Source organism: Anas platyrhynchos, chromosome 1 (assembly GCF_047663525.1).
Source record: "Anas platyrhynchos isolate ZD024472 breed Pekin duck chromosome 1, IASCAAS_PekinDuck_T2T, whole genome shotgun sequence".
Lineage (NCBI taxonomy): Eukaryota > Metazoa > Chordata > Aves > Anseriformes > Anatidae > Anas > Anas platyrhynchos.
This window is the reverse complement of record NC_092587.1, coordinates 124,801,119-124,828,309: the sequence shown is the minus strand read 5'-3', so window position 1 is coordinate 124,828,309 and position 27,191 is coordinate 124,801,119. Positions and strand designations below refer to the sequence as shown.

General features: G+C 38.6%; 1 protein-coding gene across 1 annotated transcript in view; it reads left to right on the top strand.

Moving 5' to 3' along the window:
• Positions 1 to 27,191, top strand: part of TRAPPC10 (trafficking protein particle complex subunit 10) — a 40,253-nt gene that overhangs the window by 731 nt on the left and 12,331 nt on the right. Inside the window, exons 2-14 of the mRNA XM_027448838.3 lie at positions 7,946 to 8,027; positions 8,693 to 8,828; positions 10,345 to 10,541; positions 12,053 to 12,248; positions 13,337 to 13,448; positions 14,440 to 14,687; positions 15,560 to 15,706; positions 17,724 to 17,838; positions 18,881 to 18,957; positions 21,532 to 21,623; positions 22,818 to 22,958; positions 23,655 to 23,767; positions 24,884 to 25,398. Coding sequence (XP_027304639.1) covers positions 7,946 to 8,027; positions 8,693 to 8,828; positions 10,345 to 10,541; positions 12,053 to 12,248; positions 13,337 to 13,448; positions 14,440 to 14,687; positions 15,560 to 15,706; positions 17,724 to 17,838; positions 18,881 to 18,957; positions 21,532 to 21,623; positions 22,818 to 22,958; positions 23,655 to 23,767; positions 24,884 to 25,398 — 2,171 coding nt within the window. The remainder of the gene's footprint in view (positions 1 to 7,945; positions 8,028 to 8,692; positions 8,829 to 10,344; positions 10,542 to 12,052; positions 12,249 to 13,336; positions 13,449 to 14,439; positions 14,688 to 15,559; positions 15,707 to 17,723; positions 17,839 to 18,880; positions 18,958 to 21,531; positions 21,624 to 22,817; positions 22,959 to 23,654; positions 23,768 to 24,883; positions 25,399 to 27,191) is intronic.

Here is a 27,191-nt window from a genome sequence, read left to right as displayed (position 1 = left end):
CCAGGTGTCGCAGGTAGGCAGCCGGGATGTCTGGAGCTCGGTCCTGATAGAAAACGTGAGCACACAAAGTTCACGCCAAAACAGCACGTGAACCACGGCTGCAAGGCTGCAAACGCCACGGGACGGCGAGCGGGATCGGCCGGAGAGCTCTGCGCTGGTCAGAAGTAATGCTGTTGGTGGCACAAGAAACCAGATATTTGCGTTTTATCAGCAAAGCCTGCACTGGTGCAACAGAAACTTGTTCCACAGTTGTGTGTTGGCTTAGTGCAGAGTAAACATTATTTTTTGTGACCGATGATTAAGGTCTTCAATATCAGTATTTAGAAAAATATCCAACTGCAATTGTACAGCACAACTGCAGAACTCCACGTCTGTATATACACTGCTTTCTTCAGACTCTGTTTCATAAACGTGCTCTTCTTAAACTTTCTCATTGATTTTGGATGCAGTTCCTAATCTGAAGTCAGTGATACCGCTGCTGAACGTGCAGTACTCATCTACTTCAAGAAACCTTTGAAAGCCTTTTCACTTCAGGTGAAAGATGGAAAAATGTGCATACTGGAAATGTAATGGATAGCTTTGCCATCCTTGTTGGTGTTATGGTACTGCTCAGGCTGTAGTGGAGAGTGTTGTAGATTTGCTGGTTTTATATTATATCCAGAATTGGAATTGGCATGTGTGTGTCTTTTGTTGGAGAGGAGATGAGATGCGTATCAGTCCTTACTGATCCTGTATGATTGGAATATGTAAAATGCCATTTGGCCTGTTGAGGTACATGTAGTTTTACCTCAGGGTTGCTTTTTTTTTGGTGTTAAATGCAGGAAAGAGCTCTGGTCTCTTTGCACAAGGAAATTTTGAAAATTCCAAACATTAGATTTCATCAGTTTCAGTCAAACCCAATGATCTGATTTTAAAAATAATTATGACTTACATATATGACTGTATTCTGAGGTTGCAAAATATTCTGCACTCATCATCAAACAGTATGATGGCAGCATATCTGCAAATCAGATGTAAGGTGAATGTTATATATCACATGCGCACCTTGCTGCTGGACTGCAGGCATCATTCCCGGGGCTGTGAACAACCGTGACAGTAGTGTCTTTACTGATGTGGATTGCAATGGATTGGTCCTAGTCAACTGAGTTCAGGAAATAAAGCTAATTGGGTAAAAGTGCTCAGAGATGACCTCTCTGGCGAATGTAGTAAGGGTGACTTGCTATCATTTTTAAACTAAAACATTTGCTCTTAATGGTGGGAGTGCATTTTGCTTTAGCCGCTTTAATTTCCTTTCTTCTCTGTCCAGCGAAGATGACTGCTTGGAGGCTATGGAATTTCAAGCAAATGCATTCAACATAAACGATTTACTTGAGGGAAAGCTTTTCTGACCATTACAGCGCTGGTGATTTATGAGGAGATGAAGTGTGGCCTTTCAGGAAAGGGATTGTTGACTCAGATTTGGTTTGTTGGAAAATACATTCAAAGCTACAATATTAGAAGCTGCTCAGCCAATACAACTTGTTTTGTTGCCCTGGTTTCAGGCAGTTGAAGTTGTCCAGTGTAATTGCTCCCCCCTTAGTTAAAACCAGCCATAATTAAAAATGGTCAAAAGACCGTATAAAGGAGGAGCGAAGGTTAAGTGAGATTGTGTCTTGGAACAGAAATACTTCCTTTTGCTACAAAACGTAGGTTAATCTCTGTCAGGCAAACATTTGTATCATTAAATGCTCCTATGAACTTTCAGGGTTTCTCAGTAATGGAGATATGAAGAGAAAGATTTGTGTTTTGTTTTTTTTTTGGAATTAAAGTTGTTTTCAATGCTGTGCATACAGGGATGTTTTGTAAACAAATGTTTTTATCTACTTGGAATAAATTTGAGAGTACTCTGAAAGGCATGCTTCTGCGAGGAACAAACAGGCCAAGAGTTGTGCTTTCCAGTCTGAGAGTTTCTCTGTGTTGTAAAAGCAATAATTTGCTGCACTGGTACAGTCCTGAACACAGCAACCTATATATATATGGACTCTGGCCTGTAGAAAAAAAAAAAAGGTAGCTTCCCTGTGGCTTGTATAATTCATGACAATAGCAAATGCAGTTTTTGAAACTACTTTTTCCATAATAATTACATTTTTTTTTTCCTTTGGGATACCTATGTAGCTGCGTTGGTCTTGTATTTAAGGTATTTGTATTGCCGGAGAATTTAGATTAATAGAAGTCAGTTCTGCAAACCAACAGCTCCTGAAGGCGTTTTCGCTAAACAAGCAGACAACCTCATCTTCTAAGTGTGGAAAAAGTAGTATGTTCACAGAAAGACTCAGTTCCTCTGTTTTTTTTCCCCATTTTCTCCAAGTGGCAGCATCCCTTGTAGTGCCAGGTCATTCCTGTCAGTTAGATCTGAGTACCACGAAGGCTCCTTATTCTCACCGTGGCACATTGCCTTGCAAACTCTGACGAGTCAGCTTTTAGCTTTCTCACTGCTGTAGAAATACTGTTTTTACCATCGTTAATTGTTTTTTATCTGAAGAGGTTTGCCTCTGACATCTTGAACTGAGGTGCCTGCTTTGCAATATTGATTGGCGTAACCTTTAAGATGATGCAGAGTGCTTTCCTAGGAAACCTTCTCTTTGGTCATATTTTAAATTTAATTCGAAGAAGTCTTTGGAACATTTACATAGTGTTCATGCAAATATATACCAGCCAAGTGTTCTGATGGGAGAACTTGTTGTTACGTACCTGGCTTGCACATAAGTTCTTGCACTTTGTCATTTTCCATATAAAGAGCAAGTTGAAGGCTGAAGACAATCCTGCTAAATGAAATAAGTTAATAGGATTTTCCCAGCTTTCTTACCAAGCTGTTCTTTTGCAATTATTGCCATGTAGTTGTTGAGCATTCCTTATCAGCTTGCAGCATCTGTTTTTTCATATATATATATTTATATATAGCATGTGTGTGTATTTGTTCTCAGCTGTCAATACTGCTGGGAGAAAGGACTTGATATATCTCTCCGGAGAGAATAGGGTGCATGGATTTCATCTGATCCACGTGCAGACTGTGCACATTCAAGGCAGATGCGCACAAAAGCAAAACCATCAGCAAAACCATTGCAGGCCTGCCAGTGGAAAGTGTTTGTAAATATCTACAAGAACAGCATAAAAGGAAAGACTAATACAAGGGAAGGGGATGCGGGAGGAATTTCACATCTCTTTGGAGTGTGAGCAAATGCTTACAGGTAAAGATACTGTTCTGGACTGGAAGAGCTTGGAAGACTGGAAGAGGCAGCGTAGTCTTGTTAGCCTAAACCCCTGTTTAATAAACTTAGTGGGGCAGCAGAAGGTAAAGACACAACGTTTTACTAAAAGGAATTTCTTCTGCAGGCTACTAGTGAATTAGGTAAAATTTTTAGATTTTTGTCTTCGTGTTTCAGCTTTTAGCCCTCTTCTGAAAATGAAGCCAGGCTGGGGAGCAGGATGACCTTTCAAAAACCAAACCCACCACCTTAGCACAAATAAAATCTTTCAAAACTTTAGATGGATACAGTTATAATAGGCTAATGAATTATGAAAAAAAGATTCATAGCAGAGCTTTTAACCAGTGGAAAAGCGGGATCAGAAAGATTAGCTTTGAACAATATTTGGGAATAAAAACTAAACAAACCCACTAAAGTGTAGTCTTGGCACTGAGCTCTCTTGTAGGTATTCAGAGCCTTTTGTCTTGGCTGACTGGGTTTTGCATCGATATCAAAGAAAAATATTTGTCTGCTTTAGTCATCTGACCTCAGGAGTTTTCTTTTTACGCTGCCTGTGTAGTTAGTGGGTTGGGGTAATTTCCTCCAGAGGAAAACATAGGCTGTGGGATGTTCAGATACTGCAGTCACAAAGCCTCTCAACAGCTAAAAAAGTTTGGGATGTGTTAGAAAAGAAAAAAAAAAAAAGATTCTTGGGGATTTGGGTGGGTTTGGGGCAGGCATCAACTAAAATATTGATGTTTTTGAGGTTTCAGTGTCGGAGAGCTGTGACGTGGAGCTTCTCCGGGGAGTCCTGGTGAGGCTGGCATCCTGCATCTCGTGCTGTGACCGCACAGACCTGCGGCACAGCAGTGCCCTTCGTGGGGGCAGAGGGAAGGGGGATGGCTGCACTGAATTCATGTGCCAGAATGCCAGGGAGAAAGACGAGGAGGAAGGAATGGAGAAAACTTCAAACATGGGCCCAATAACATGACGTTTCCATGCATAACTTCGTGTGGTCTTGGAGTGGGGCACTCGGTCAGCTTTGCATTACGCTGCCACCCAAACAAAGGGCGTTCTGGTGTTAGTTGTCCCTCTCTGTTCTTGCTTGATGTCACCTTCAAAGGTTTTCCAGAGGCTTAGGTGTGTGGCTATGATGTGCACTGCAGGATACAGCCTGTCCCTGGATATATAAAACCAGTGTGTGTTCTCTACTTAATTGTGTAACGAGGTTTTCCAGCCAGCTTCACGATCCAGACTTGTCTGAGTTAGTTTGGTTCCTCTCGTGCCTGGCCTGGCCATCTGAACAAAACATCTTGGAGCTCTGTTTGGGGGACGTCAAGTGTTTGTGGGTCATAAAAATTCTTTTAAAATTATGCTCTCTGCCTCATTGTTTGATTTAGGCTTATGGTAAAACCCTTTTAAGCCTTTGCAGTGCTTTATTTGCATGTGGTTTCTGGACAGATAGCTGTCTGTCTAGATTTGTTTGTGAGCTATTGAGCTAGGAGGCAAAGGGCATGCCTTCTCGGTTTTGTGGGGTGAAAAGAGGGGACACATACATGCTGTCTCCCTTCTTCCCTTTATCCAGGAGTGTTTCTGGCAAAGGCATATCATTTGAGCCTCAGTGCTTTCTGTTATTTCGTTAGTTAAAATAAACGTTGCTGCTTCACTTACAGAACCATCCCATACTGGGAGTAGCATCAGGAGTTCCTGTGCTTTTTTCTGTATTTTGGGGGTGAGGAGAGACAGAGAGAAGAGGCTACACGTGTGCTTTGTTCTTTTTTAACGTCCAGATGGAGAGTGGATTAATTGAGATACACGTACTAGAAAAGCTGACATGGGGACTCCAGAGGGTATGGATTAGCAGGACTTCCTACTCTAATCAATAAAATAAAATAAAAATTCCGTATTCAAATAAAACAGTCAAAGACTTATTAGATTTACTTAAAAAATGGAGAAGTTACAGAGTATATTTTAAAATTGTGTATAAATGTGTAATTATCAATATAAATCTATTAAACCTAATTCGATTTCTTTCTAGAAGATATTTATGAGACAAACTTAAAGAATTTAATAAAACTAAAGATGCCCTCATATAATTATCTTAAGTGATAAAGGATTTTATTCCCAAGTCACCATCTCTATTGGGATATTTAGGTCTTGTTTAATTCTGGCAGTGCTCAGAGAAGAAAATCCTCCTCTACAAAGCTGCTGCATTTTCCTCATGGTAGGATTCCAAAATTACTTTTGTTTTCCATTCCTACCCATCCTTCCTTCTCCTTTTCAGCTGTATCTAATCTCACTCTGCGCTTTGGCTGGGAGTACTTTCCCCCCATTACTGACAGTCCTTGGGGTGAGAGCTTTGTGTCGAGACCCATCCGCTGGAGAGAGCTCGCTGTGCTGAAACGGTGCTGAGGCATCCAGCCACATGGCTCTGTACTCAGTGCGTGTGCTTTTTTGTTTGCTTGTTGAAAGAACAACAGCAACAACACCAATCTTGAAAGCAATTCTCCAGCTTTTTGTTCTCCAGACTTGTGGTGGTTGCTGTAATTTTGGATTCCAGGGAGATCTTATGGTTTTGGTGTGTTTCATTCAAAATTCAGTGAGATGGAAGGGAAAATTCATAGAATCATAGAATATCCTGAGTTGGAAGGGACCCTTAAGGATCATCAAGTCCAACTCTTGACACCGCACAGGTCTACCCAAGTTCAGACCCAAATTCATGCGTGTGGGTTTTGTTTGGTTTTGGTGTGAGTGTTTTTTTTAACATTTAATGTTTTGCAGCAACTACTAATGCTTCAGAGATGTACCCAGAACAGAATGAGACCTCTGCAGTGCTTCGCGTCCCTTGAGTCTTGGTCACTTGGCACAATGACCCTCCAAAATAATCCTGATCTTGCAGGACTTTTGTTCTGTTACTCAGGAAGGTTGTGCTTGTATTGCCTGCTTATTGTGATCTTCTTCCCTTTTTCCCAGAATCAGGCAGTTCACAAATCACTGTGCATCTTGCCAGCCTTTGGTCCTTTCCAAGCTGATCCTACCAACCAGTCCCGGTGTTTGCCCTGTGTCAGAACTGTGCTGGAGTTGCCCGCTGCTAACCTCATTTGTAGGGTTTGATGGAGGGCTCAGACGTGCTGAGGACAGCGGAGACAGGGTCTGGTTGAGCAGAACCTCAAGTGTTACAGCCCTTTGGGGGTTTGCAGTATTTGGTAGCAGCGTTTGGTCCGTGTTCAAAAGATAAGCAGATACCGTTTGCATTGAAGGGTCGTTCTCCTTTTTCTTCTAATCATTGAGGGTAATCTTGCACTGATGATAAAATGCATTCTTACATATATTCTTCATTCCCTCAAAGCCAATACAGGAGGAAAAGCTAACTGGCTTGGAACCCAATTTAACTTTTCTTCAGCTGATAATAAGATGTAGTGCTCCGTAATAGGAGGGTGCCTCAATATTATCCCTTAGCAGCTTCTGTGTGTTACAGAAAAATATTCTTACTCCAGCTGTTGCATTCCCCAACATTTTGGGGCGCATGTTAGATGTTTAAGTGCATACAGAAAGAGCACAGGAGCTATGCTGTGCTGCTTTCTCGTCGTCAGGCTGGAAGCTTCATGGACTATCGCTTTAATTTGGTCAGCGTCCTGCTGCTAAATCACGGAGCCATATTTCACTTCCTATGGGCAGTAATGAGTTGCAAATCAATAAACGGTTCTCCACGGCCTAGCTCATAGAGATGGTGTAACTGGGTATGAGACAGCATTAGCAATATGACTAATACTTGTTTCGGTATTCATTTTAGACCTTTGTTTATGGTATTATATTAAAGATTTAGTGTGGTACGCTTAATTCAGACAGAGCGAGATGGAAGGGAAGAGTAAAGTGCTTGTTTAGAAACTTTCTGGAGACCTAAGGCTGGAGCACTAATAATAGAGTGTTTATTTGTTTATTTAATTTTAAGCTATTCTAGGAAATTGTATCCCTGAATAACAGCTACTTTGGTCAGACGTTAGAAGACCTGGCTTGGCTTATTTTATCACTTAATCAGGCTTCTTTTTATTATACAACAGGACAGAATTTAAGAATTGGTATTTGTAGGCTGCTGACGGTGTATTATGGTGGGTCCTGTGTTTTGTTCCACCTTGTGTATAAGCAGCTGCTCCAGCGGTGTTGGTATTTAATACAGTTGTCCAAAGCCCAAGGGATTAAAGCCTGGCCACAGATCTGCGTGTCCATGTAGGGTCAGCTCCAGGGGCTCTGCCTTGGGTTAACAGACCTGGTGTTTCTGAGGGCAGCAACAACAGTGGGCTGCTTCCTACTGGCAGCAGCCCCAGGGTAATGGGGGAGAGGAATCGAACCCAGTAAAGCACTAACTCTGGCTAAGGAGTTGCTTGTTTATTTTTTTTAAAGCTGGACCAGCTTTAAAATATGGGTGATACTGTCTTCCTAAGAGAGCGGTTTTCTCATTGGTATGTGGAAAACTGTAATAGGAAGGTATAACAGCATAGGTATTATCTGCCATGTGTATTGAAGTGTTGTAGTAAGTTGGGAAAACATGATTTAAAGAAAAAAAGGAAAAAAAAACAAACAACACAACGTAGTGTTGGACTCCGGTTTCCTCATAGCAGAAAGAATTACATCTCCTTATTCAAACAAGCTATTGATAGCATAGTTTATTAATCTTTTGTGTAATTTGCACGTGATGATAAACTAATCTCTTTCGTGTTTAGGTGCTGGAGATCAGAATTTATTTACTTCCCTGTATCCTACACTTTCTCAGCAGCTTCCGAGAGAACCCATGGAATGGAGGAGGTAAATTTACATTTGTCGTACTATTTCAGTGTGTTACTAGACTTGGGAAGGTGTTCGTGTGTGCTCTGAGAAGCTCTTACTGTAAATTGAATCAAATGTGGCAACTGCCTTGGAAAGACGAGGTAAATGTGCACCTTAGGATGATCATTTCAGCACTTCAGCTATGTTGAACTTCTCCTGAAGAAAAATAATAGGAGTACTCTGTTTCTTTTTGTTGTTATTGGTTTGTTTTGGTATGTGCCTTGATATGCTTTGGGTGTTTTGAAAGGGATGTGCTGCTCTTTTTCATGAGGATATAGGTAAAGTTTAAGTGGAACTTGATGAAACTTCATGCAAAACAGACTGGTATGGCACACTGTTCCGGTGGGAGAAAAATATTTTGGGAATTTTCCTATTTGGAATTTTCTACTTTTAGAAACTTTTAGATAGAAGAAATCTCTTAATGAAAGCTGAAAAGCTTCTAGCTCCTCTTCTTGCAAAAAGGAGCATCTGTAACATTTCAAGTGATACCACATTTTAGTTAACAAACTGCAGTAAGCACGGTTTTGGGGTTTCCAATACCAGAATGTTTCAGTTCATTCCTCTTCCACAAAATAAATTTTTATTTTTGAAAATGTTCTGCAACTTAGGTCACATTCCCTAATTTCAGTTTTTAAACTTTGCAGGTCATATGGCCGTGCTCCGAAGATGATTCATCTAGAATCTAACTTTGTGCAGTTTAAAGAGGAGCTACTACCCAAAGAGGGGAATAAGGCTCTTTTGACTTTTCCCTTTCTTCATATTTATTGGACAGAATGTTGTGTAAGTATTAGGAAAGCAAAATGAAAAATTGGATACTCAGACTTAAAGTGAAATTGTTTGGCTTTCTAACTGCCCTCTCTGGTATTTTTCAGTTAATCTTCATGATATTTAAACAACTAAGTTTGCATTGCTTAAGCATGCATACCTGATATATTGGAAGCCTTGTCAACTTGAGTACTTTTTGCCATAAGCTGTATTTGTAACGTTGCTTTGTGTGAAGAGGAAAGGCTTTTGAATGACCTGTGTTCAGTATTTTGGCATGAAAAAACCCAAGGTCTAACAGCATTATTGCAGCAGCACAGCACACTTCCCACATAATGCACAAATGTGGCCTGATTATTTCAGCTATCATCTGTTCATGAGATTAAGTCTTAAAAAATATAAATCTCTATTTTACTTCATTATTTGTGGAAGCAATTAATATGCATTAGCAGTCTTAACTGGTGTATTGGGCTTATGTAGCCAAGTTTTGGTATTGCGGGTGCCGCAGAGGTGGCCTCTGTGAGCAGATCGCTGCAGCTGCCCCATGTCAGAGAAGAGCCGGGTCCAGCTGGCTCCAAAAAGTACCCACTGCTTTCCCAGGCCGAGCCTGAGAGAGGTGCTCCCAGAGCCTCTGGGAGAGCAGATTTAAGGAAGGGGAAAAAAATCTGCTGTGAGACAGCAGCTGGGAAAGAGGAGTGAGAACACGTGAGACAAGCAGCCCCCCAGGTGAGTGCAGCAAGAGGGCAGGAGGTGCTCCAGGCAGGCAGCAGCTGTTCCCCTGCGGGCTGTGGAGAGGCCCCTGGTGGAGCAGGCTGTCCCCCTGCAGCCCATGGGTCCCACATGGAGCAGATCTCCACGCTGCAGCCCCCCCATGGGTGGAGGAGCCCCCGTGGAGCAGGTGGATGTGGCCTGGAGGAGGCTGTGGCCCATGGAGAGCCCCCACAGGAGCAAGCCCCGGGCCGGAGCTGCAGCCCGTGGGCAGTTTGCTCCTGGGGGATGAAGCTTGAGGAGCTGCTGCCTGTGGGCAGCCCCCGCAGGCTCAGCTGGGGAAGGACGGCATCCCGTGGGAGGGACCCCACAGGGAACAGGGGCAGGGAGGGACCCTGAGGGAGCGGCGGAGACAAAATGCTAGAGACTGACCACAGACCCCACTCCCCAATCCCCTGTGCTGTGTGAGGGGAAGAAGAAAGGTGTTTTTAATTTGCTCTTAGTTTCTCACTATTCTAGTCTGCTAGTGACAGGCAATAAATTATATTTACCTCCCTATGCTGAGCCTGTTTTGCCTGGAACTAATTGGTGAGCCCCTTTTCTTCATATTTTCTCCCCTTGTTCTGATGAGTAGGGGGGAGTGAGGGAGCGATGAGGTGGAGTTTAGCTGCCCATTAGTGTGAAATCACCTCAACTGGGCAGGATTTTGTAAGCCTTAATTCTGTTTCTCTGCAGTTCTGATTCTATTAGCTATATCATTATGTTTTTTCTTTTGTTGGAACAAAATTTGCTGTTTGATCTGGTGATTCACCACTTCTCATCCCAGGACACGGAAGTGTACAAAACTACAGTCAAGGATGACATCACCAAGTGGCAGAATGTTCTCAAAGCTCACAACTCGGTGGACTGGCTAATTGTAGTAGTTGAGAGTGATGCCAAGAAAAAGAACAAAACAAATATCCTTCCCCGAACCTCTATAGTAGATAAAATAAGAAATGACTTCTGCAACAAGCAAAGTGACAGGTAAGGATTCTGTTACTGGCAGACTACTTAACCTTTAACTAGTGCCTTGATTGAATCGCTAGTGTGATTCCCTATGTAATTGTTTCCTTGCTCATTTAAGGATCTTCTCTGTTTCCATCATTTAAAGCAATAAAGTGAGGACTTTATTTTCAGTTCCTCATGGATTAGTGGTGGTTTGTAATTGGTTTCAAAAACCTTTTGAGAATACTGAGATCTCCTTAGCAGTGTGCTAACAACCGGATTTCAGAACTGCACCTTCAGAAATAATCAACTTAAAACATCTGAAGAAACTTTTTTTTTTTTCCTAAGGAAAATAATGATCAATATAATATAGAAAACTGTTTCTTGCCTTCATTAAAGTTAACAAAGATAAACAAATGTGAATGTGAAACTAACTTCGATACATAATTTCTTCCTTATTTTGAAACACTGCACTGAATATATTCTATATTTTCATTTTGCTTTAATCTCAAGAGTTAACTTTAAGTAGGAGATCTTCCCCCTAATAATGGGGAATGGCTTAAAAGGGTAGATGAAAGCACTCACTGTACCTTTGTGTGAGCTGGCAGCAATGGCATGTCAGCACGTTATAACATGCTGTACATTGGCAGTATTTTTATTGTACCTAGACAGTATTTGGCATATTACAAGTTATTTGGGCAAATAGCTCAAAAACTCTGAATCAATTTATTGTTTTCTGTCTATTTTGTTGGCTTGGTTTAATCATTTTGCCATAGGATGTTACTTCTCTAACCAGAAATGGTGTTCTGTTTGGATGGGAGACTTTTCCTGCCTTTCAAGATGTCTTTTCCTTTTTTGATCATTATTATTAAAACTGATCAAAGAAATGCTCTAAATAAGGCTTATTTATTTGTGAGTTACTGTCATCTGTTAAGTGCTTATTTAAAAAAAAAAAAAAGGCAATGGAAGTTCTTACACATAGTATATGTGAAACAAATTGACAACCTGCAAGAATACACTATAGAGTTACATTTTAAAGGGTTTGAGGGCTTGGGAAAGGCTGACTATATATGGTCTAATGGACCTTGATTTCTGCCTTGCATAATCCTTGCCAGGAGTAAACAATTATTATTCTGCCAATTGTATTTCTCAGTAGGCTTTTTTTTTTTCCTTTGCTAGCTACAGCATTACTTATGTTTAAGTAATTGGAATAATGTATCCATTATTTGATTTAAAAAAAGAAGAAAAAAAAAAGAAAAGTAAAGCTTTACAATACTCATTGCATGGAAAATACTTAACTCTTTTCCATAAAATATAGCACAACCTTAAACATACATGGGAAAGTTTAAGAAACGAACAAAAAAGCAGACCACTCTGCCTCCCTACCCCTCCCAATTTATTTTTTTCCATTGATTAAGGCTGAATTAAAAGCTCAATTTTATTCACTGTGAATCTGTCAGATGTGCACAGTATTTAACTGCATTTATGCGTGCTTTTTTTAAAAATGTTTTATACCTCCCTCAAAATAATTTTCATCAATCTCTTTACAGATGTGTGGTACTTTCTGACCCTTTGAAAGACTCTTCCCGCTCTCAGGAATCTTGGAATGCCTTCCTGACCAAACTCAGGACATTGCTTCTCATGTCTTTTACCAAAAACCTAGGCAAGTTTGAAGATGACATGAGGACTTTGAGAGAGAAAAGGACTGAGCCAGGATGGAGTTTCTGCGAGTATTTCATGGTCCAGGTAAGAGTCCCTCTTTATGGGAAAAAAAGTGCTTGAGTCCTAGTTCTAATAATGGCTTGTTGTTGTCTTTCTGGTGTTTTTAATGTTCTGCTCATCCTTTGAGTTAGGAGAGCGGGGAAGATGAAGACTGGTATTAAAGCAAGATTTTTCATATTGACATGCCTGAAAAGATTGTGTGCTGTGTTATAGGTAACACAAACCTGCTGCAAACAAACTTTTATGAACCTCAACAGTAGCAGATACAAATTAAAACTCTTTCTAGTTGCTGTAGCTCCTCTTGAATTTTGGATAAGCGTCCTATTACTGTGATTGTGAAAAGACAATCTTGTAATTGGTTTTAAATATGAATATTGCTGTGCTTTCTTTGCTTAGTTTATGATCGGTATGCACTGAGGTGATTTTTTTTTTTTTAGAGGAGTGTCTGTTTTATCGTAATCTCAAATAGAGAAAGCCCTTGAAATTTTTTTTTTTTTGATTTCTAAATATGTCTGCTTTAGCTGATGTAGAGAAAAGTAAGAAACTCTAATTCAATAGAACTGAAAGTCTCGATTGTTTTGAATTTTCTAGTCCCTGACCAGTTTCTTTTCCTACACTAATTCTACCATGTGTTCGTGTCTCCTCTGATTTCATGTGCTGCCACTTGCACGTGGTACATTACTTCTCAGACTTCTTCTACCTACAGCTTTGGCTCCCTTTTCTGTGTACAGCTGAGCCTTTATTGATACTGCAGTGGTGTTTTCTCAGTGCAAACAAAGGAGAAGTTATTATGGGAGATGAGCGTTCAGCAACTTTTTTTTTTGAAACTTGAACTTTCAGTAGATGTATAAACAGTATCTTGTAGTGAATCACAATCTGGATAGAACTGCATTAACTGGCATAGCTGGATGACTGTAGCTTTCTTTGTGAACCTCATTGTGTGAAGAGGAAATGGTGCATCCACTAGAGTGGCAGATTTTCTTTTGTTTGTGATTACTGGAAGGGGAAGAATGTTGGAAAAAGTGCTACTTGAAGATGCAGATGGATAGCTTGTAATGCTGTACACAACTAATTTCAGTAACAGGCTCATTGTCTTGTTTGTGTGTCAAAAGGAAGAACTGGCCTTTGTCTTTGAGATGCTGCAGCAATTTGAGGATGCGCTAGTGCAGTATGATGAACTGGATGCCTTGTTTTCTCAGTACGTTGTCAACTTTGGGGCTGGTGGTAAGTGTCTTAAAGCAGTAAATATGTGTTAACCATATTTATTTCTTTGCTATGCCTCTGCTAAAACAGCACAAGGCCTTGGTGCCACGTGTGTACAAGGGAGGTGGAGATGGTATGTTGCAGTGAAGATTCACTGGGCAGTTTATGCCCCTGTTTTGTATTGTATGCAAACAGTTTTTTGCTTTCGGGCCTCAGAGATTAAAAACAGTTTTTAATGAAAACCTGCATATTGCTTTTATTCTATTATCGTTATAAACAGAGCTCTGAAGCTCTGTAATTACCTAAGTATCGATCTGGCTGGGATGCAGTTACCGTTCTCACAGTTCACTGCTGAGTTACTTAATAAAGAGCTTCTAGAACAAATGCATCCAGTTTTGCTTCAAATTACATGAGACATTTCTATTCAGTTTAGTAGTGATTAACAATTATGTGCTTAATCTGCACTGCGGAAGACAACCGTCTCTTCACAAAAAATTACTGTGCAAGAAATATCAACTTGTTACTGTTTTAATTAGCCAAAGTGCGTGTTGTTATATAACATCTTTAATCAGGTGTGTGTTATGAATCTGGTGAAAGTGTGGTGCAGGAGTAATTGCAGTGAAATATATTTGTTCTGGCTAAACCTGAAAGCGAGGGCACATCCATCAATGACGGCTGAGTAAGAAATGCTTAGGTGGATAAAGCTTGTTTGTTTTGAACTTCAAGTAGGATTAATCGCTGAGAAATAGATTACAAATTTATTGCCACTATACTAATAGCAAATATGTAATTGAAACAAAATGCACATGGGGTTTGAATGCTCTAAAATTCAGTTGTTGACTTAGCTATGGAATTTCTGTTGTTCTGATTTATTTTTTAACGTTAAGGCATCGAATTTATCATGGATAAGTAATTTAAGAAAGAATAAGCAAGCTTGTGACCTCAAAGTGGGAGGGTGGAAAAAGGCTTAACAGCAGTGATTGATTCTCGGATGTTAACTTTATTTACTTAGATGGTGCAAACTGGCTGACATTTTTTTGCCAGCCAGTGAGGAGCTGGAATGGTCTAATCCTCCGAAAACCTATAGACATGGAGAAGAGAGAGCTAATTCAGAATCAAGAAGCTACTCTACTGGACTTGCGTAGTTACTTATTTTCTCGCCAGTGCACGTTGTTAATCTTCCTGCAGAGGCCATGGGAGGTTTCCCAGAGAGCACTGGAGCTTCTTCACAACTGTGTGCAAGAGCTCAAGCTATTAGAAGTGAGTCTGTGTAATATATTCCTTTACGCAAATGATTTTATCCAATGATGATCTAATGAGATTGTTGAAGTTTAGGTATTGGTCACCGGAATGCAGTAAGCACGGGCTGTGAGGTATCAAAATGATGCTGTAATACCAGATTGTATAACAGTGCTAGAATTCAATGTTTCATGACGCAGTTTTCTGTTGTATTAGAAGAGTGACTTTGCTTTTGCGGGCCTGATACTGTGGTAGCAAGTTCCATAAGTTATCGTGCTGCATTTAAAAACAGAAAACCTACTTCAGAAATGTTGCCCTTTAAAATGACAACTTCACATGTTGTAAAACTAACTTAAAATTCTCATATATAATATGCTTCGTGTGTTGTCGTGTTTTTTTTTGTTTGTTTACTTTTTTCTTAATAAATACAAATTATTGTATTATACAATTAATAAATAAAACCAGCCTTCTAAATTCCAGAAGGATTGAGTGAAATTTCGATGTTAGTGAGATTTGATGCCTCCTTGGAGAAGTAGTATTTTATCTACAGAACATTTTCCTAACTGTTTTCCTTAGACTTAAATTTCCAGAAAGTTGGAAACTTCAAAGTACTAGTACCTGTTAATCCTCTCTTGATCCTCTTTCATCCTGGTGACTACATCCAATCCAATTAACCTAATCACTGTTAGGTTGTTTAGTCATTTTGGCTTCATGAACTGATTTTTGTGTGCGTGTTAATTGGGAGCTAGTGAAGAGTTGGCCTCTTTTTGCATGTTTTTTAGAGTTACTTCTTCAAAGAGGCTCCTACGTTGTATCAAGAAAAGTATTTTGCTGACGTGTATTCTTACCTAACTGATGTTTATTTCTCAGTCAATTTTTTTGTTCATCTTCAGGTCTCTGTTCCTCCTGGAGCTTTGGACTGTTGGGTATTTTTGAGTTGTTTGGAAGTCTTACAAAGAATAGAAGGCTGCTGTGATAGGGCTCAAATAGATGCAAATGTTTCCCATACAGTTGGTTTATGGAGCTATGCTACTGAGAAGGTGAGCAAATAACGTGTTGTTCTTATGGCATTTCAGTTTTGAAATAAGCCATTTGTTTCTATGGAACATAAATAAATATTTAGCTTGGAACTTTAACATGTGGTTCTGCATATTGGTGTATCGTCTTGGGAATGTTCTGGATGAGACATCCAGGTTTGTAACCCAGTTGCACCACAGGTGGATGAGGCCTGGGAAGTACTAGAACATGTTCACCTCTTTGGAGAAGGGATGGAAAGGAAGAATATTTCATGTCATTAAACTTGGTCTGGCACTTACCCATCTCTCTTCCCCACCAATTCTCCCCTCCCCTGCCAGAAGTTTGATAATGATTGGCTAATTGAACTCCAAAATGAGCTCAGTCCTTCTTGACTAAGAGAAGGAACGTGTATTTCAGTTACAACAGGAGATGCTGACCATATCAAGATACCATTACTGTTCTAAATTGAGATTACAGCAACCTGCTTACATAGTTCATTATTTCTTCAGGATGTTACTAAGGCACTAATAGCCCTTGAACTTTACTGAAGGTGTTACCTTTGGTGACTTGGGAAAGAGGCAAATAAATAATAACTTGCAGTCTTTCAGTTGAGCAGCCCTTGTAATAGACAGGGGAAAGTCCGAAAGTTGTAAAATGTCCTTTTCAGTGCAGTTAAGCCCCTTCCCTAATCACATGAATGCCTTTTCAAGTTCCACTTACTCCATTTCTCTAAAAGAGTTAACGTCTTTTGACAGGAAACTCCAGAAACTAATGAAATACTGTACTGTGATCTCGGTGGATGTTTTTGAGGATGAGTGTAAGCTTATCCTTGTTTCTATAGCCTGTAGGATGTTCTCAGTTTGGTGTGATCATAGTTTGTGTATGTTTTAGTAAACTGAAGAATCTGCTGCTGATCATAGGATGTCCTTGTCTGAAGTATTACTAAACCATAGAAAGAAAATCTCACCTTAAAATGTGGTGCTTAAAAAAGGAAATGTGGAGGAATCTCAGAATAAAGAAAATATACAGTAGTTTAAAGTGGTGTTGGGTGTATCAGACACTTCACATCTTGCTGCATTTCTAAAGAAGATTTGTACCTGGGTTGGAAATGTTGGTGCCATTCATAGTTCTTCTAACCCAAAAGGTAAAGGGAGAAATTATAGAATAACGAGTAGTGGTAAAGTGAAACAGACTGAATGAAGTTCAGCAACTAGTGAGGAAAATTACGGGGAATTTAATGTTTTTGGTTTTCCCTTTAATGACCATCCCCATTTAAAATGTTTTACAGCCATATAACAAGCTGAGAACTTTTTGCTTGGGGGGAAAGCGGTTATATTGGTAGCTGGTTGAGTTATACTAAATGAGATACCAAATGGCCAACGGTAAACTTCTTTATCACAGGATCCTCTCCTGGCTTCTGGTTGTCACGCATGCCAGCTGCTGTCTGGAAGGAATTTTTATGGTAGTTTTGTCACGCTGTTTTAAAACAGATTAGTTGTGCGAATCTCCATTTTCAAGAAGGTTTTCTTTTTGAATACAATACTTGGGATGAATTTGCAAACTCGTCTATCAGTGTATTGGAAACTGTCTGCATTTCTTGATTGTATAGTTTTCAAACTTCTGTACTGAAATACAGATGCAGTTAGAAATTTGGCAGTAACTGCCAAACATCTCAAGCTTTTTCCATGCTTGTAGGGAAAAAGAGAAGGATTTATTCTGACTTGGTTCTCTGCGAGCAGGGGTGTGCATGTCTATGCATGTGTTCCAATGCTGAGTCTGCAACTTATGTTATATACAACTCAGTTCTTCAGTTGTTCATAAAATTAATTTCTACCTTAAGTGAGGATCATAGTTACCTTGTTAAAGGTCTCTATTTTCTTCTCATGAAGCTACTTTATTATAGATTTTATAAGCAGTGTAATAGGGCAGCAGTATTTTCCTTGGAAATGCCTTGTCTTGTTGGAATGGTGTGATAGAATAAAAGGGTTTTTGTATTGGTTTTATAACCCATTGAAAACAAGCATCTGGATTCTCTTACAGTTAAAATCTCTGGGTTACCTGTGTGGGCTCGTGTCAGAGAAGGGACCCAATTCAGAAGATCTTAACAGAACTGTTGATCTGTTAGCAGGATTGGGAGCAGAACGCCCTGAAACAGGTATTACCAGGAATATGCATGTGTTTTCTAATAACGGACATTGTCTTTAATGCATGGCATATAAATATATCGGTAAGAATAACTTCTGGGTATCCCTATGATTATATAAACATTGATAGAATGCTATTATATCTTAGAAGTATTTATTTTACTGTGTCTAGTACTTGAAATTAACAGTGCATCTTCTTGCTGTTGCAAATGTAAGTTTTTTCCATTAATGGTCCATTTAGCAGCATTTAGATAAATATTCTGGAACAGTACTAGTTTTGGATAAAGTTTTTAATACTTTCAGACAAGCATTAAAAATACTTGAAAAAGAAGTGGAAGATTCTTGATCTAATGCAAATAGATAACCTGCAACCTGAACTACAGGGTGGTATTATGGGAGTTGAAGTGATATTATTTGAGTGGCTCAACAATGAAATTTATTTACTGGTTGTGGACTACTTGTCCCTCACAAAGCTATTTCTAAAGGGAAGAAGCTTTCAAAAGTCAAAAAATGCTAGAACAACCAGTATCTTTGAAGTATTAGCTGCCAGGCTGGCACTTTACTTGCATTTACAGTCACAATATACATTTCTTAATTCAGCACTGTAGTACCTGTTGTGTTTATTTAAAATGGGGTCTTTATTCTTCTGGAAACGTTGGCACGTATTTGGTCTGGCAAGAACTTCTAAATTGAGCAAGCTACTTCAGAAAAAGAAAATTGTACTTCAAAGGAAAATGGTTACCAAGACCAATGTTTAAGGTATAAAAATGTCTTTAAATTACAGTATACTTCTGTCATACAGTTTGTAAATCCAGCATTGGAAAGTTGTGAGAATATTAGTCTTGGCAAAATACAGTGGGATATAATACTCGTGTTAGTGTGTGCAGCACTCATTTTTGTGAGACATCCTTTCTTGATCTTGTTTTAGAATCTAGAGACTCTAAAATAAGAGTCTCTGGGAAGAAACTTATGATCTGTCTTTAAGTGTTGTTGGTGGATATTAAAATAGGCATGTATTTGTAAGTGATGTTTCCTATTCTTTTTTTCCTAAAGCCAATGCATCACAGAGCCCTTATAAGAAACTTAAAGAGGCCTTATCATCTGTAGAAGCTTTTGAAAAACACTACTTAGTAAGTACAGTCTTTGCTTATTTATAGTAGTTTGGGATATTTACATTATAAACTGAATAGGGCCCAAATTTTCAAACCTGAGATGATGGTGTTAGGAACTTGGATCTGTATTTCTGTATTTTTGGCATCAAAAGTCATTGCTTACATACTGAACACACCAATGCTGATTTGTTTTACAACTGGAGCCCTGTATGGGACCCAGGTTTTAATTATGTAGATTAATATTTACAGTTATGAGGCTGGAGGTTATTTGTGGCTGTATATACTTAGCTATCAAAAAAAGCCAATGTCATGGCTATCCTACTCTGCTATCTAGAATTATTTGAGTCTTCCAAAGAAGAATATTATTGCATGAATCCAACTTTCCTTCAAATGTTTTAGGCTTGCATCTTGGAATGAGTGTTACATGAGTTAAGTTGTTGTTGAATTTCTTATATAAAGTGTGGGACATCTGCAGATATTTCAGTTAGAGTTGACACAGTTTGAAACATTACAATTCTCATTGCACGTTAATTTGTACGTTTATTTTCTGACAGCTCCCTTATTGAGGAGCCATTGCAATGATATTTTGGATCTTTTTTTATAAAAGGTTATTAAATAAAACCCAAAACACCTGACTGTCACAAGAGTGTTTGTGGTTTTTTTGCTTGTTTGTTTTCCTTAGAAATTTCAGAGGAAAATGATTCTATAGTTACAGTACTGCCTTTAAAGTTCTCTGGGGCAAAGCTGGATGAAAATTAATCATTTTTTTTAATGTGAAATGCTACTCCATTTTTTACAAAGTTGTTATTTAAAGCAAGTCCTAACCAATTTGTTCTGAAGATGCCAGATTCACATACATGCGTTGTTTCTTTGCGACTTGTTGGATATGTGGACTAAGATTTCTCAGAATAGATGGCTGTGCTTATCTTTTCAGTTCCAACTTGCACCCTAAGATCTCTGCTATATTAAGCAGTATCTCCCTAAATTTAAGAAACCAAGTGGGGTCTGCAGAGGTTGCAAGTGAAAGAACTGCTTATCCTGTTTGTATTTCTGAATGTGCTTTTACACATCAGAAATTCAGATTAGTAGAGATCAGATCTACATAGAAAATCTTTTGCAGTGTTTGTTGCATAAATACATACAATTTACATGTAACTTTGTTTTGTCCATGTATTCAGTGGAGAACGCGGAATTAATTAAAATTTCCATACACAACTAAGATGACTTATTTGCATTTAAAATTTTCATGAGTTTGGAAAGTAAAATGCAGCTCTTCAGAAATGTTGAAAGCAAGAAATGATGAGCTTTTATTACCAGAAAAGGATGGTTTTGTTTCATTCAATGTCTAGTCTAACGCGACAACTTTGGAATCTTTTGTAAGACTGTCAGATCTTCTACAAACATGTTGTCCTGTACCTTAATTTTGGGTGAATGTTACTTTTCATTTATTTAGTTTGGTGTCCAAAACCTCTCAGTTCACACTGGTTGGTTAAGGAGTGAACCGATCGAGTTTATTGTAATGTGCTGTTTTGTGTTCTTTAATGAGACTAAGAGAATGCATGGGTGATTTTTTTTTTCTCTCTTTGGGCTCTGGTTAAGAAACATCACAAACAGGTTAAGAAAAGTTTTGGGAAATCCATTTTAGGTTGTTTTTCTGCCCCATTGAATAGACACTTTCCTGCAGATACTCTATTAAAAAAAAAACAGGTATTTGAAAGTTCTTAAGTTATCTCTTTTGATGACTAAAGTCGATCTTACTATGCTAACTGAAGGACAATGAGTTGCTGTAGAAGAGGCTGCTGGTTTGTAAATGTGGTAGGAAATGTCTTTATGTCCAGTGATGATTAGATATTGGAGAAATAATTTTGATGGTGCTATACAGCATGTTTTGATACAGGGAAAGACCTTTCTCACAAAATTTGCAGTTATTACAAGCTTAGGGCAAATTAAGGAAAGTGGCCTGCAGACATTGTGGCTGCATTAAAATTAAGCTTAAAGATGACTGAGAAACTTCAAGTCAGGATTGTGTAGCTTCAAGCAGAGTTCCTTTAAGGCATCCTTGGGAAAGTAATTATTCCAATTGTAGGTTAGTATTTTGCATTTAACTTAATGGCATTATCTGCAGCTTTAGTGAAAGAATCATGTATTGTATGTAGCTTTATTTATTTTTGAAGTATTAGTTGTGAGTCTTCAGAATAAACTCTAATATTTTGCTAAATGTTACACCATGATGTATCCTGGAATGATGCATACACTATGCTCTCATGTAATAAAAGCAACATGGGCTATAGTCCCCAAGAAACAGGTGCTTTCAAAAAACACAGGAGGATACATGTGCATTTTCTTGAGTATTTTCTCTGTTTTTGAATTGTCTCATCTTATTTTTAATACGCTTATTTTCTTCTGCAACTTATAACTTGGGTATGTTGCAAACCTCTCAAAAGTGTGTCTTGGGGGCTATAAGAAATCTAAAAAGCGACTTGTTCTGGTAATTTTGTTGTAGTAACTTAGTTACTGGTTATGACTTCATGTGAAATATCAGGTAGCTGCTAAAAATGCACAGCTTATAATATCTTCTTGTCTTTTAAACAGGATCTGTCCCATGCCACCATTGAAATGTACACCAATATTGGACGAATTCGCTCAGCTAAGCTTGTTGGAAAGGACTTGGCAGAGTTTTATATGTAAATGAAAGCTTGAATATAATACTTGAGGAAAATAACCTGTATTTCAAAAGGAATTTTAAAAAGTATTTTTATTGCAAACATACCCTAAATTTTGCTCTGTTTTTGTTTTTTTTGGGGGGGGAAGGAACAGGGGAAGGCAGGGGGAAGATGAGAACCCTGGCAATCTTTTTATTTTGGACCCTAATTCTCACCTCATTTTAGTACTCCTACCTTAACTTTCCTCTGTTCTTTATCTTGATCTTCTGCTAAGGAGGAAAGGGTTAGGAGGAAGATATAACCTTGCAATTACTGTAGCCTACTTTCTAACATGAGCTGTGATTTGCTTCAAAATTTACGTTTTTCTTAAACATACACAGACACACTTATGTACATATATACTTAAAAGCCAGAAAATACGTTCTTTCAAGAGTTACCAGTTTTAATTTTAATTTTTTTTAATGAAGGTTTTCATTACAAAATGTTTAGTTTCCCCCTCTATGAAACTTTATGATTTCATTCTTAGTTTCTAAATATATTTTCTGTGTTTATCTCTGGGTCTTCACTAGAAGACCCTTCTGTGTTGGTTTTCTGTCTTTAATCTTAAAGAATTTGGGAGTACCGATCGTTTTTTTTTGTTTGTTTGTTTCTTTGTTTCTTGGGTGCTCTTATCTTTGGGCATGCTTCTCATCCAGGTTCAGTAAACCAGTCTGAACTTCTTGCCCACGACAGATTCTCTTAAATTAAATTTCCTAAGTTAATTAATTTTCACCTGAGGGGATAGCATCAGATTTAAAGACTACCATGGAACTGTTATGCAGTGATAACATGATACTTTCATTAAGGCATTTTCCTGCTCTAAAATTGTTGAGCAAGCATAATTTTAGTTACCTGTCAGAAGTCTGAAATGGCTTTATCATGAAAATACATTTATGGGAGTTATGTTTGCCTCACTTACTCTGATTTGTGATAGATTTGTGTATGAGGTCTCATTGACATGGTATGTTTAGACTCATTGCCAGTTCTGCATGCTTAAATGACTTGCAGAAAGGTAGGGCAAGATGTTGAGCTGGTACTAGCAAAATGAAACGTTCTGCTGCATTTTGTTCTGCATTCATATAGTGTATTCCCCATGACCACTTTTTTAAAAAAATGTGTAGACACTGGCCACAAAGACACTTGTATCACTCTGTATTCATTTGTTTATTTTTAAAGGAGGAAGAAAGGTCCACAGAAGGCAGAGATCTACCTTCAAGGAGCACTGAAAACTTACCTGTCTGAGGGCTGGGCACTGCTTGTCACGCATACGAGAAAACAGTTAGCAGAATGTCAGAAACACCTCGGGCAAATGGAAAAGTATCCTCTAAAAGACGGAGCCAAAAAATCAAGACTGGATAAAATTGTATTTCTTGTTTTTCAGGTTTTGGACCCTTCTTTTTGAACTAGACTTAAACAACATAAATGTCTGTCCCTTTTTGAAAATTGTTAAATCACTTTTAAACGCTCTTATTTTTTTTCTGCTTCTCTGCATGTGGCATTCAGAAAACCTGAGCTAGGAATATTGCAGCCTTCTGCACTTACATGAGCCTTTGTGCATCCTCAGCACTCAGAAGTGCAAGGAATGCCTTATAATGTAACGTAGTATGGTAAATGGGGCTGTAACAGCTAGCAGCTTCTTGACAGAGTAAACTGGAAAGTAAACAAAAATACTCTGGTTGTTTAATTCTAAATGTGCAGTGTAATGCAACAAGCTGGGTCTTAACTTGCATTAAAAATTGCAATAAAAGATCCTTTTAATGCTCATTGATCTTTTTAGGTAGGAGTTGGGGGGGAGGTTTGCACAAGTTTATAGATCTGTAAAAACTAGAGATTCTGCAATGATCTCAGGTGACAGTCCATCTTCCATTGTTTCTTTTCTAATGGAGGCATGTGGTGATGATGAAGGCAGGTCTTATACTAAATGAGTAGAAAGGCAGTACTTGAACTGTTATTTTCAGTCAAATTTGAGAATGTAATGAAATATACGACCTCCTCTTTCCTTAACTTTGTTAGTTATCTTCAAACAAGCAGTCTTTTAGCTAGTGATAACCACTTAACAGAAGACGAACGCAAAAGCTTTTGCCAAGAAATACTAGATTTTGCCAATCAGCAAGAAGAGAATCAAGGTAAGTCTGGTTCTTAAATACATAAAACTTAAGCTGCTCTAATCTGGTCTTTCCCTAAAAGTAGACTAAAAAACTTTTTCTGTTTCATTTCATTACCTTGTGTATGACTTCAGAAGCAACATGGCTCTTTTTCCTGTCATCTTCAGAGCATTTATAAAACTTTTGAAATAATTAAGGCTATTCAGTGATGAAAGGGTAATTAAAGTTTTCATTTCATTTTGAGGCCACTTTTGTTTCACCTTGCCCATCTGTCTGCTTTGCTTTTATTTCACCTTACCTATTTGTCTGCTTTGGCAGCTCATAATTTCCCTTGTATTGTTTTTTTCAATTGCTACTTAACTTTGACTCTGCATTGCTGGCATACAGATGACAGCTCTGTGATGATACTTTGTTTTCTGATGTGAGATTTGTTGCCACCCACTTGCTGCTTATTATTTTGACCATACCACCTTCTATTTTTATACATTCCTTTGCTTCATTGATATCTCTGAAATTGGTCAAAATCCACACTTTCTGTAGATCTAAGACTTAATTTTTATGCAGAAGTTTTTCTCGATGAATGGATATATCATATGCTATTATACACAAGCTTCTTAATTAAGTTTTGGTACTGCCTTCAGTGCCTTTTTTTTTTTTTTTTAATCTAAGAAAGTAAAAGACCCTTATCTGATAAAGCTGATGACTCAAGGCATTAATCTGATTTGTTAGTTTATTAGGCTTGTGTTTGCTCTTTATTTATGCGCTCTGGGAATTTTGCCACTTTGTTACTGTGCTCATCTATGACAATTTATGTAGTATTGAAATGTTAAACTTCCTCTTAGATATTATCTCTTCACTTAGTTGTCTCAATAGCTTAAGGAGTAGTAAAATTGTAGTAGATGAATTGTTAGAAAATAAATCCCAGCATCTTAAATCTTATTTCTATGCAAGATAAAATATGAATGTATTGGTTTGTGAAATACTGAATGAAATGAGAAGGATTTCATTGCGAAAAGTTGATCACTTTGGTTCTTGGGACTTAAATTTTTGAGGGGGGGAGAATCTGTTGATCTCCAGCAACATATGAAGATAATACAATTCCTGATTTTTGGTTTTGTTTGTTTTGTGCCTTTTCAGGTCAGAAGATTATATTGCCTATGCACTCCTTTGCACAGTTAAAAACTCTGCATTTTGACCCTCCGAATGCTGTTGTCCACGTGGGTGGGAAGTTGTCTATTAAGTTGACTTTGCTGAGCCAAATGCCCATCCCTGTCCAAGTGGATCAGATTGCTATTCATGTTCACTTCAGCATTGAGAAGAATAATTACAGGAAAACAGCTGAGTGGCTCACTAAGCACAAAACCTCCAATGGTGTTATCAGCTTTCCAAATGAGGTGGTAGGATTTCCTTTGTCAAGAAACAACCTGCCAGCGCTCGAGCTCTATGAAATGTATGAACGAAGTCCCTCGGATAACTCTTTGAACACAGCGGGAATTATCTGCAAAAATGTGCACATGCTACTACGAAGGCAAGAGAGCAGCAGTTCTCTGGATATGCCCTCAGGGGTGACGTTGGAAGATGGAGCTCACATGTTAAAGTGTCACAACTTGATACTGGAACCAGGGGTCAACAAAATAACGTTCAGTACTCAGGTATGCTTTTACGGTTGAGTGAACATAACACTCATGGAAAAACTAAAAGCAGTGTTTGAGGAAGAGCAGAGTGCTGGCAAGTGGTATCTGTATTCCGGTTACAGTTTGCCATCCCCCTTGTGGCTGCCTTTTCATTGCTCTAGACCATAATTTCCCTTTAAAGAGGGCTGTTGTTTTTGTGCCAAAATGTACTGGTGACTCTCCTATTAGTAATCGTGAGTCAGCCTTCCAAAACTTAAACATCTTGATTATTGCTGCCAAAAATTAAACTGAGGAATTCATATGCAGGATAATGTGCTGTTCATCAAGTCTGCCTTTGCCGATAAGCTTATTCAGAATAATGTTAAAAATATTTTGACGGGACTGCATTTTCTAGCTTTCAATAAGTGACTGTGTGGTTAAATTTGTTTACTAGCCTGTCCTTCAGTATAGAAGGTGGTAGAATATTTTTTCATTTAGTGGATATAGTAAACATCCTACTTGCAAAAAGTATGACAAAGTTAAGCTCAGCTTCAAGTATTGGAATTTAGAAGATGTCAGAATTAAAATGCCCCATTATTTATCTTAATCATGCAATGAATGAGAAAGGACACAACATAAAGAACATCAGGATTCTCTGTTTACTCCTGCAAATGTAGTTTCCTGTAGCACCTGCGAAAATAGGATTCCTATCTAAATGCCACCCTCAGAAACTGGCTCGCAGTCCTGTTTCTGCCATAGAGCATTGTCTGTGAAACTCCTCCAGTTCCTCACACATCCTTCTAAGCCAGATTCATACTTGGAGCAATCCATTTTTCCCTCCTTATTTTCCTCCATCAAGCTAAGTAGTCTGAGTAATTGCTGAAGTATTTAAGGATAGTAGTGCTCATCATCTCTTCATGTTTCATTACTACTCGTGCTAGATGGCATGGTACTCAAGGCCTGCTGATTTCTACCTAGTAATCCTGGTGGTTTGGGTGTTTTGTTTGTTTATTATTTTTTTTTTTTGATGGGGTGGGGATGGGTAATTTTTTGTGGTGTGTGCGTCTCTGTGGTGGGGTGCTGGTTTTCTGTATGTTCTGTTAATTTGTTTTTAAATACTTAATTCATTTTGTGACCTGTTACTTTTCTGCTCTGTGGTTCACTGATTTCTTTACTGTTGTTGCTTAATGAAACGAGGAAAGGCATTTCCCTCCCAGCTTAGCTCTAGCCAGCAAAATGCTAAGCCTTCTCAAAACCAAGGCTTCACCATCTCTTTGAAGTTCCCGAGGTAGGAGCCTCTGGCCTCATTCTGTTCCTTGGTTTATCTCTAAATACCATCTCCCTCACCTCTGTAATTCTTCACAGGGAAATATTTAGTGGAGTTCAATGCTACCATAATGAACACCAGTGTAGAGAAAGTTTGTGTCAGAAAACACAGAAATTCAGCGTAGCATCTGCATGATTAATGAGAGATAGGGAAACAGAATGAGGAATGGAACAGCTGCTCCATAGCTGCTTGGTTTTCTGAACAGTATCTGATCTGCATACTGGAAAGGGTATGGATGCTCTGAAGAAAGGAGTCTTGCAGTCATACGTGGTATGACCCCCCCCAAAAAAAAAAAAAAAAAAAAAAAGTAATTTTGAAATGAGTATCTATGTGCTTTCTTTTGATGACCAAAATTTGATAGCTTAACAGAGCTGGCCAGGTAGTTTCTTTAGCAGTTTATGTAGAACTGATTTCAGGTGAAGGAGCCTTAAGGAAAGCCATTAGAGACTGATCTGAGCCGGCACGTTGGCACAGTAGGAACTGGAAGCAATCTGAAGCCACAGAA